This window comes from Crinia signifera, chromosome 7, assembly GCF_055691185.1.
Source record: "Crinia signifera chromosome 7, ASM5569118v1, whole genome shotgun sequence".
Classification (NCBI taxonomy): Eukaryota; Metazoa; Chordata; class Amphibia; order Anura; family Myobatrachidae; genus Crinia; species Crinia signifera.
In genome coordinates, this window is record NC_139223.1 from 75,627,975 (window position 1) to 75,639,788 (window position 11,814).

General features: G+C 45.4%; 1 protein-coding gene across 1 annotated transcript; it reads right to left on the reverse strand.

Annotated features, from left to right (window-relative positions):
* Positions 1-603: 603 nt before the first annotated feature.
* RMI2 (RecQ mediated genome instability 2) lies at positions 604-11,600 on the reverse strand. Its single transcript, XM_083153346.1, has 2 exons — positions 11,268-11,600; positions 604-1,007 (listed from the first exon to the last, which is right to left on the reverse strand). Exons 1-2 carry the CDS (start codon positions 11,557-11,559, stop codon positions 844-846), a joined length of 456 nt encoding a protein of 151 aa, XP_083009472.1. The 5' UTR covers positions 11,560-11,600; the 3' UTR covers positions 604-843.
* Between the last annotated feature and the right edge of the window lie 214 nt (positions 11,601-11,814).

Genomic DNA, 11,814 nt, shown 5'->3' on the forward strand with positions numbered 1-11,814 from the left:
CGCCGGACACAGAAGCTGCCCCCCGGGAGAGCTAGCAGGGGACACGAGTAGGGAGCCACTTGCACTGCTCCCGATCGTGCATATGTAATGATCGGGAGCAGTGAATATATGAATATCTAATGAGCGGCTCTCGGCCCCCTGCTGACTGTTATGTGTAAAAAAAAATAATAATAATAATTAAATTAAATATATATTCATGTGCTGTAATCTACCACATCAAACATGACTGTTATTGGCGAAGCCTTATCCCGCAGGAGGCAATCAGGAAAGCTAGGGGTCAGCAACAGAGGGCTTGTACACCACCTTCCTAACACTTATCATGGCAATTTCTGTGTTGAGTAAATTCTCTGAGTATTTACATGGGTTTTTTTGTGTTCCCACTAGGCTTCAGTGTGGTGCTGGTCCATGCCTTTATTGATGCACCCTGCTACAACAGCCAGCCCTTTGCCATTCCCACCCGGGACGCAGTGTCTTGCAGATGAGAAAAGTTGCAGTTTAGTGCTCACTGCCTATGAATGGGATCAGTATGAAATCCCGGCGGTCAAAATCCTGACGCCGGATTCCCGACCGACGAAATCCTGACAAAAAGAAATACACATTAGCAAATACAGACTCCATTTATTAGCAGCACAATCTTAAATTCCAGGGCGTATATACAAATTAAATATCTGACAAATTGAAACCAAATGTAAGATATACAAAATATAGTATTCTCCAAGTGTGTAAAGATGGTGCAGAAAGAAAAAAAATTGAGCAGTTTACATTTGGTATTGAGATGGCTTTGGCGACTTTAGTCACAATTGCAACAGTTTCCTCAGATGAAGCTGTAATGAAGCTTCCAAATCAGACCCGTCGGGTGGATTTAATGTTCATGTGCAAGTCTTCTACCTCTATATTCCACATGCTGCTATGTACAGGGTTGTCAGACAGATCAGTGATTTTCACAGCTCGCAAAATGGGTTCCGGGTGGCAAGACAAAACAAAGCCCATCACCATGACATATTTTCCTGTGAAGAAAAAAAAAAAAAAGGAAAAACAAATAGTCATCATATCATGTTTAAAGCAGTCTTTACATACCTACACATTGTTATCGTGTGTACACACGGTGCGATTTTGACTATCAAGTATCAAAACGATAGCTAGTTTTAATCACACCATGCGCTGAGCCGGAACCGAAAATGGAAATAGACAGTGCAGAATACTCAATTTCTACTATCTCGTAACGAGGGTAAAGCTGCACAATGCAGCATGGCCCTCGCTCCCCCACACCGTCCCTCCCTCCCTGCCAGCCAATGTCGGCACTCTGACGACCTCAGATATCGAAATCAGCAGCCACCGAACAGCCCGTGTGTACATACCGTAAGACAACATAACAACAAAGCTTAAACAAAAGAAAAAATGTTTGGTATGGAATAGTACAATAAATGCATTTTTAAAAGAAAACTAAAAAGGCTTTATAAAGTGTACATTAAGGGGACAATATAATTGTTTGAGTCGGTTGGTTGTCAGTGCCGGGCACCAGATGGAGGAAGTCATATGTTGTTCCATTCAGACGAGAACAACTGCCAGCACTGGTATTTCTGCTCACAGTCTTCTATGTTGGTACCCAAATTGCACTTTTCACATAGTGCCAAGCACTTCAGTCAGCTTTAGCCATTTTACACAGCTCAATTTAAGCACTACAGGAAGTGGTCAGAGCGATAAAACAATGGACTCCTAAACATTTGCATCTTTCCCTATCTAAAGTGAAAGGCAATATGCAATTATGGGCATCCATTAACTGGAATCACAAACAACCACACCCCCCCCACCCCCACCCCCCCCCCACCCCCCACCCCCAGTTTAGTTTGGCTTTTATATTAAAATTTTTCATACTTTTTTTTTACAAATGCAACAGATTTGCAGAAAAAAAAACACTGACGCTGAAGTGAAAAGAACTTTTACAAACCCAGAGCATACAAAGACTGCTGGACCTTTTATCCCAGTGTTCTGCAGACACCCTACAATCTCCATCTAGGTTAGGTACACCATGCAGCCATTACAACTTTGATAATTTATTATACAACGGGTAAAATAAGTATCAATGCATTAACATTTTTCGCAGTAATTATATTAGTAATAAGGCTATTGTAATGATATTTTAACAAAATGGCAGCAACAACCCATACAAAGAAATCAAAACATAGATGTCCATCAATGTATTTGGCCTTTATGCAGGGCAACAATGTGCACCAGTATTTCAATCCCGAAGTTAGTGTTCCCGCTAGGCTGTTTTAGCGGGGCGCTGCGCCCTGCCCGATTTTTAAAGGGCAAAATGCGCCCTGCCCCTCTAGCAGCGCCCCACTAAATCAGCCTGCAGTCTGTCCCGCCGGAGTGCCCGGGCCATCGCATCGCTGAAGGGGGCTTGCCCGGCCATGGCTACGTCTTGGCAGCTCAGTGACGTAGTCATGGCCAGACAAGCTCCCTTCAGAGATGCGGTGGCCCGGGCACGCCTCCTTTGGTGATGCGGCGGTCCGGGCACGCCCCCTGTAGTGACGCGGCGGACGGGGCACACCACCTGTAGTGAGGCGGCGGCCCGGGCACGCCTCCTGTAGTGAGGCGGCGGCCCGGGCACGCCTCCTGTAGTGAGGCGGCGGCCCGGGCACGCCTCCTGTAGTGACGCGGCGGCCCGGGCACGCCTCCTGTAGTGACGTCGGCGGACCGGGCACGCCTCCTGTAGTGACGTCGGCGGACCGGGCACGCCTCCTGTAGTGACGTCGGCGGACCGGGCACGCCCCCTCTAGTGACGTCGGCGTGCCGGGCACGCCCCCTCTAGTGACGTCGGCGTGCCGGGCACGCCCCCTCTAGTGACGTCGGCGTGCCGGGCACGCCCCCTCTAGTGACGTCGGCGTGCCCGGGCACGCCCCTCCAGCGCCCTGCCTCATTTGGTTCCTAGAAGGAACACTACGAAGTCCAGAATTAAAAACAAAACAAAAAAAGGGCCAATAATTGGCCTCCATACTCCAGACCAAACAATAAGAATTTCTATAGCATCTCTATATTAAATCACACAAGATGTCCCAAAAAACGATGCCTCTGTTATGCCTCCAGCAAAACTCTCTCATATGGTCTTCTATCCTCAATGCTTTCCACAAAACATGGGTCTCCAAAAAAATCTCCACAATGCTCCTGGTCAGGGCCGTCTGAGCCCCTTAACACCCCCCCCCTCCCTCCTTCTCACCCCTACTTAAGTGTTCTTATGAAAAAACATACCAAATGTTTATTTTAACATCATCTATTAAAACGGATGTGCTTTTCTGCATATGATTTCTTTTAAATCTAGCTTTCCTTGCATTGGCAATGTTCTCATTTTTGTATTGGCCTTCCTAGAATTTATTTTATAAAAAAAAAAAAAAAATCAGATTTTAACACAATAAATTAAAAAAAATAATAGAAAGGGTATTAAACAAACTAATTGAAAATAAAGTAGAAACATTCAGAAATAATTCTTAACACATTTGTAAACTTTAGAAGAAAAATGAATTATAGATAGAGTACTGTATGTACCATTGATAGAGCATGTCTATCTCTATAGACATAGATAAAGCATAGGTAGAGCATGTACATGGATAGAGGGTAGAGAGATGAAGGCTATAAATTGGAAACTGGTTAAGACGCAAGTTAAAAATATACCAACTTGAGGGGTATCAAATTAGCCTCAAAGAACATACACTCAAGCAGGTAGCATCAATTGTTGTCTCATGCACAGAAAATACACAAGCAGGTGATTTTCTACATTTCCGTTTAATTTCCATGACAGTCCTCATTTCGGAGGACAGTTTTGTAAATTAAGCCAAACACTGAAGATCACCTGTAAAGTATTTTTTTTTTTTAAAGTAGGACCAAGAGTGCCGCTACCAACCTGCGTGTATCTGATCAGTGAGAAGGCATCGGGCGAAAAATTGAAGTGGCGGTTACAAGCTTCATAAGCACACACATATATACTGTATATATTTATATTAGATAGTAAGATCATTTCTATGTTCCTGTACAATACGTCTAGACTATAAGTGAACTGATGAAAGATATGCCCAATATAAACACATTTTTTATGCAGAAAAAAATATATACTTCAAACATGCGCAGTAAATGTAAACTACATAGTATGCATGATAAAGCTTTTACTGGAATCAGCTTGTGTTCCTAGAAAGGAATCTAAATAGTTCCCTACTTTATTATAGGGAGGTTTTATGGTTTCCAGTTATAGGATTACACAGTCAGGCTGTTTATAGCTACAGAGCTAGCAAAAGTGGGGAAAAAAACATTATGGATCAAAAGGCCAGAAGTATATTGCAGTAGGATTTCCTTTTATTTAAAAATAAATACATGATTATCCTATATTTATAAAGCAATGATTTTATCAACTTGGCTGTACAATATTTCAAATTCATACAAATCAAACCAAAGTATGATCAGTGATAAGTTTACAATCAAATATTAGAAAAATTTAGTTAAGCTATTTGGGGAGAGATGCCCTAAAGCGAAAAGGAAGTAAAACCCCCATTTTTGGGCGTGTACTGCATTTTGGAATGCATTAAAGACCGCAGGCCAGTACTGCTGCGAGGGGTATCACCAGCAAAAGCTGGAGATACCCTCTGGTATATATTCAATTAGTGTCGGATCCCTTCCAACATTCATTTGTCGGAATGGATCCAACACTACCTATACATATCGGCGGGCAAATCAGACAGTCGGATTTGGCAGCTGATTGCTGCTCACCCGGCCGGGACTGGTGAGCGACAGTGTAAGGGAGCGCGACAGGTGGATGGCGTCAGGTGAGCTGCTGCTGCCCACCCGGCGCCATCCTCCCTGCCTCAATCCAACATCTTTTCAAGTTGTTTTGAGATTGCCAGAAAAAAAAGGGCCAAAACTTGTTGGATTTGGCCTGGTTCAAGTCAAAAACAGGTGGATCTGTGGCTATTCCGCCAATCCACCTGGTTTCCGACAGGTTGGAGCATTACGACCTGTTGGAAAAAAGTAGCCAGCAATGAATAGATCAGAACCCCATCTGACCTAAGTCAGTCGGAAACTGCCATCTTTCTGACAATTCAGCAGTTTCAACTGTAATTGAATATACTGTATTTGCTGGCGTATAAGACTACTTTTTTCCCCTGAAAAACCTGCCTCCAAGTGGGAGGGTCGTCTTATACGCCGGGTGCACTTATATAACAAACTCTATATTTTGTGTGGAAATGTTGGGGGGCCGGCAAATACGGTATTCCTAAATAGTATTAATTCTAGGATTTTTTTTTTTTTTTCGGGCAGGGTGTTGACCATCCTTTTACATAAGAAAACAAAAAACCCATATAACCATTATGCCAAATAAGTGCTGCTTATCTACATACTTGTTGCAAGGGATTTACATGCTCATTGCAGGGGTTATTGCATTGCTGGTTGCCATGGGGGGGAGGCGGGTTTCATGCTGGTTGCCCATGGAGCTGGAAAAGCAGATATGCTGCTCTCAGCAGATGAGGTTAAACAAGCCTAGAGTCAATACTACCTATAGAAGCCTATGGTCTTCTCTCCCCATCGCTGTTTGAGGTATCTGTTACGGATCCCTCCCAGCATGCCCCGCGGCCAATACAGTCACTCTGCACATGCACCGAGGGATTACCGGGTCTCAGACCTGGAAGCCCAGCCCCAGAGCCACATCGCAAAGGACAGCTCATATCGCAAGAGCTGTCCTTTGTATTATTATTTGCTTATGTTAGTGCATATGCTCTTAAGAATGCGGTAGCCAGCTACTTCATGTCATCCCGACGAGGACCTAAATGTCACATAAGTAATAAATCCTGGATTATAAAACATTAGAAACCTTTTGTGTCAGAAGTTAGTCAGCAGATCATGAAATATGACAGGCGAAGAACAATACACCTTGGAAAATATTGTGGTACAAAACCTCAATATTGTTTCACTTTTGAATGATTTACATAAAGGAACGGAGTAAAGTTCAGCACAAAATGGTTTTGCAAATATATCTTATGCGTTTCCACACTTCCCATGCTCTGGAATGGTGCACACACACACACACACACACAAGAGATGTATTATAGTGGCCTGATCATGCCGCTATAGCTCTTTCTGCTTTGCCGAGGTGGAGCAGGATGCAGGAGCAAGGAAATGTACTAACAGCTCATCTGCCACAGTGGAGGATTGAAAACTCCTTCTACAGATCACTGCCAAACCCAATGCACATCAGCCTAATGCGCTATGCCTCACCCAACCGCTGTCTCCACCGGGCATAAGTGAGATCTTGCAACCAATGTGAGATCTTCTTATGCACAAGGAAAACCAAAATTGAGGCCCAAATCACACAAGGTGAAATTGGACCAAGGGAGCCCGACAGGAGCGGTCTTAACCAGCTGCTGCTCTACAACAGGATAGTCAGTCCTGTACAGAATGCAAAATATAAAAGAAAAAAAACTATGCATATAAAAATAATGCATATCAAAAAACATACTAAGCCAGTGATAAAAACATCAATGTTATGCTATAAAATGGAAGCTATTGCTCCTCCCAACCAAGGACCACTGGATTGCAAATACGGTATTCCTAAATAGTATTAATTCTAGGATTTTTTTTTTTTTTTCGGGCAGGGTGTTGACCATCCTTTTACATAAGAAAACAAAAAACCCATATAACCATTATGCCAAATAAGTGCTGCTTATCTACATACTTGTTGCAAGGGATTTACATGCTCATTGCAGGGGTTATTGCATTGCTGGTTGCCATGGGGGGGAGGCGGGTTTCATGCTGGTTGCCCATGGAGCTGGAAAAGCAGATATGCTGCTCTCAGCAGATGAGGTTAAACAAGCCTAGAGTCAATACTACCTATAGAAGCCTATGGTCTTCTCTCCCCATCGCTGTTTGAGGTATCTGTTACGGATCCCTCCCAGCATGCCCCGCGGCCAATACAGTCACTCTGCACATGCACCGAGGGATTACCGGGTCTCAGACCTGGAAGCCCAGCCCCAGAGCCACATCGCAAAGGACAGCTCATATCGCAAGAGCTGTCCTTTGTATTATTATTTGCTTATGTTAGTGCATATGCTCTTAAGAATGCGGTAGCCAGCTACTTCATGTCATCCCGACGAGGACCTAAATGTCACATAAGTAATAAATCCTGGATTATAAAACATTAGAAACCTTTTGTGTCAGAAGTTAGTCAGCAGATCATGAAATATGACAGGCGAAGAACAATACACCTTGGAAAATATTGTGGTACAAAACCTCAATATTGTTTCACTTTTGAATGATTTACATAAAGGAACGGAGTAAAGTTCAGCACAAAATGGTTTTGCAAATATATCTTATGCGTTTCCACACTTCCCATGCTCTGGAATGGTGCACACACACACACACACACACAAGAGATGTATTATAGTGGCCTGATCATGCCGCTATAGCTCTTTCTGCTTTGCCGAGGTGGAGCAGGATGCAGGAGCAAGGAAATGTACTAACAGCTCATCTGCCACAGTGGAGGATTGAAAACTCCTTCTACAGATCACTGCCAAACCCAATGCACATCAGCCTAATGCGCTATGCCTCACCCAACCGCTGTCTCCACCGGGCATAAGTGAGATCTTGCAACCAATGTGAGATCTTCTTATGCACAAGGAAAACCAAAATTGAGGCCCAAATCACACAAGGTGAAATTGGACCAAGGGAGCCCGACAGGAGCGGTCTTAACCAGCTGCTGCTCTACAACAGGATAGTCAGTCCTGTACAGAATGCAAAATATAAAAGAAAAAAAACTATGCATATAAAAATAATGCATATCAAAAAACATACTAAGCCAGTGATAAAAACATCAATGTTATGCTATAAAATGGAAGCTATTGCTCCTCCCAACCAAGGACCACTGGATTGCAGACCCGATTATTTCCATCTGAACCCCTTTTCCATCTTTCATTTCGGATACAAAAATCGAATCCATCATGGTACCAAGAGGTTGAGGACACTATCCGGCTTCATACAATCAGCATTAGGAGTTGGTTATTTGTGCCACCTTGGGCCACTCCTTGCAAGAACTACCTTCCATCTTGTTCTCCCTCTGGACCGTTATTGTGGGGACTTCTGTTTCCAATGGACCTTTAAAAATCGGGACTCTCCAGGCTAGTTCCAAAAAAACTTGTGGTTGGTGAGGACTTTGAGCACATTTCTCAATCTCATTACATTTTATTTCAGTTATAGCATGACATTTATGTTTTTTCACTGGTTTAGTATGTTTTTTAATATGCATTAATAAATCATTGTAATAGACCTACCAATCTGGTTATGAAATTATTATCAGTAGCACTGCTCAGTTTTTTCTCGTGTATTTTGTCTTTTTATTCACAGCCTAGAACACCTACAGCTGTCAAAATCGGTAGCTGCAGATGTCAGAACGGTCAGTGCCACTGAACCTTCATAAAACTGTCAGCACATTGGCAAGCTTTTTTGTAATTACTGACATACAGATGGAGCCAGCCTCCCTCTTTCTGGCGAATCGCCAGATTGGCGAGGCACTCCATCTGACTGAGACACGCGTGCATCTCACACGCACGTACATCTTAGTTTCCGGGCGGCGGAGCGAAGGGAACCCTGTCCGTCTACGCTTCAAGGAGACGGACAGGGTTAGGTGGGAGAACGGGGAGGCGGTGGGGACCCCAGGTGACCGCCGGCGGGGACCCCGGGGGAAGCGCCGTCGGAAGGGTACTCGCGCGCATCTCGTGCGCACGCGTCCACTTTCGCAGATCAGATGACGGCTGGCGGGGGATGGTGGCTGGCGATTCTTCTGCCATCCCCTGCAAGAGCAAGGCCAGCTCCATCTGTATCTCCTCATTAATACATGATGGAGAAGTGGTATCACCAGCACATAACATGCATGGATAGCACGAATTCCTATAAGGCAGCTTCAAATATCTCCCTCTCAGTACATCGCCACTTGCGTTTGAATGGATATAACTGGGTTTTACAGTCTGAAAAAATGGAACCAATGGTTGCATGTGTTGAAAGGGATTTACCTTGCAGCCTTGACCGGTACATAGGGATGGTAATATGACTGGTACTTTATAAGCAAAAATAATGTATATTGAAAATACAGTGTATGGTTTTGGAATACCTCTACATAGCAATGAGGTCGTGGGTTCGATTCCCACCATGGCCCTAACTGTGCGGAGTTTGTATATTCTCCCCGTGCTTGCATGGGTTTCCTCCGGGTACTCCGGTTTCCTCCCACACTCCAAAAATATACTGGTAGGTTAATTGGCTTAAAACAAAAATTAACCCTAGAATGTCTGTGTGTGCATATACTGTATATGTGGTAGGGAATTTAGATTGTAAGCTCCACTGGGGCAGGGACTGATGTGAATGCTCAAATATTATCTGTAAAGCGCTGTGGAATATGTGTGCGCTATATAAGAAACTGTTAATAATAAGCTATAGGTTTTAAAAGGTTGGCCACTATGTTTAAGTCATAGATCATGAAAAGAAAGATGTCTGGTGTATGTCTTCAGTTTCCAGATTTACTTTGACAAACTATTTTTCCACAAATAACCTTTCACTGGATGCCAGTTTAAATTAATTTGAATATCGTCCAGTGTGTATGCACGACATCACCATTGTCTGTACATGCAAAATGCAGCATGCCCCCGCTTCCCCTGCTATTTCGGCCAGCATTGGCAAGTGTGTATGCAACAAACAAGGCTGATTGTCCGTAATGGCTATTATCGGGAGACCTAATATAATAGGACAGCCTTAAAAAAAAATAATAATAATAATTAAACCTCAGGATAGGTTGCAAATGTTTCTGCTCTTGTAATTGATTTACCGCCTAAGAATTAGACGGAAAACCTATAGAACTTTTAAAAGGGATGCCACACTTTGTGACTGTACCATTCACACCATCCACCCGCAAAGACCATTATGGCTTCAGTAAAGCCTTCCCAACTTTGCCAAGTCCCCCACTAGGTGAAAGCACAATGTGCATGCAAATTACTCATTAGCCCATAGCTGGCAACGTTAGGAACACAGCAACACAGTGGGACATGGCACCAGGGTGGGGGAACACCTTGGGACTGAGCCAAAGGGGCAAGTTATGTAAAATATTGGCAGCATCTTTGTTAGTAATGGTCCATACACACTGGGTGACTTTGAGCTGAAAGTCGCTCAAAACAGCAGGTTTGAGCGTTGAGCGGCTTTTAGCTCAAAGCTGCCCAGTGTGTATGGCTGCGCGCTCCCACAACATCGCCGGGAAAGCTGTCCATCTGCTGGTCCATCCCGAAAATCGGGTCCTCCTCCCGGCCCCCCGGAAAGGTGGGCAACCCTCCGGGGAACCCCCACGCCACACCCCCCTCCCCCCCCATTTGCGGCGTCTTCCCCCATACCTTTGGATTGAAATGCGTCAATCCACGGGTCTCAGAGGAAAGAGCGGAGCTAAAATCGCGCCATTTTAGCCCCGCCCCCTCCACGAAAAACCGTGAATTGGGGGTTTTTCTCATCCTGGGGGCGGGGCTTAATTATGTAAAGCTCAAGCCCCGACTCCCCGAACTGCAGCTGGAAGTCTCCTCTCCGGGCTTCTCCCGGAGAGGAGACAGAAAAAGTCGGCAACCCTGAGATAGGTAGATTAGATTTCAAAGATTTTGCTTTAAGCAGGCTTACTAGTTTTAGAATAATTATCCTGATGGCAACTGGCAGTGGTCTTAAATGGTGCCCTGTAACAGCAGGTGTTGCTTGGTACTCAGGTCAGATTATTATGCAAACCCGGCCTGTTCCAGCTTTTCAGCCGGGATGCAGTTTAAATCCCGGCGGTCGGGATCCCGGCGTTCAAAATCCCGACGCCGGAATCCCGACACTTTCTCCCCCCGTGGGTGTCCACGACACCCTCGGAGGAAGAATAAATTAGTGTGCCGAGCGTAGCGAGACACCGGGCCCGGTGCGTGGCGAGCGCAGTGAGCGCGCAGTGAGCCCGCAGGGGGGGGGGGGGGCGATCCACGTCCCCCCTTGTCGGGATTTCGGCGTTCGGGATTCCGGCGTCGGGATTTTGAACGCCGGGATCCCGACCACCGGCTTTTCATGCCGAATCCTTTCAGCCACGTCCTGGTGGCTTATGGGACAGATGTATTTGCGTCAGTGTAGACCCAGGTACAGCAGGGTAGGCACTAGGCACACGGAGCTGCTTACATTAATTGAAAGGTGAGTGTGGTACACATGACATCACGCAGCACGATATGACGTCTCTGGGTTACCTTGCTGCAGGCACGGCTTGCCCTTGGGCACCCTGTCGGCCCCGCACACGGTGAAGGTGTGAGTGTCGTCACTCAGGCGTAGCGTAATACCGCGTTCAGGCCGCACCTCTATCACCCGGCCCTGCATCCACACAATGCTGACCTCTAGTTCACTGCGGCCGGGCGGCCTCTCCAACCAGAAGGACGGCGGCGCCCCCGGCCGCTTCTTACACTCTCTCAGCCGTGCTGCCAGCATTTTCACCGGGGGGGAGGTGAAGCTGGAGCCGCTGGATGAGCTCCGGGTCTCGTCCATGTTGGCGAAGCCGCTGCTACTTCTCAAATTTACCGCAATGTAGCGTATACACAGTTTCTAGAGCCCGAAGTGAGAAGTGTCTCCTTCTACGACGGCGGCCATTTCTCCGGAGACACGGCTAGTAACTGCTAGTGCTCGTTAACATAGCTTCTCACACGTCCTGGCGAAACAATTACATTATAATTTGCAATGGCAGTATAATCGTGATTTACTGTAACCATATCTTCTAGTCCAACTGCTATTTACATTAGTTGT

Excerpts from the sequence above, each read along its gene's own strand:
- RMI2 (XM_083153346.1), bottom strand. The coding sequence starts at position 11,559 with ATGGACGAGACCCGGAGCTCATCCAGCGGCTCCAGCTTCACCTCCCCC. Across the intron at positions 1,008-11,267 it reads CAAGCCGTGCCTGCAGCAAG|GAAAATATGTCATGGTGATG; the intron begins GTAACCCAGAGA and ends TTTTCTTCACAG.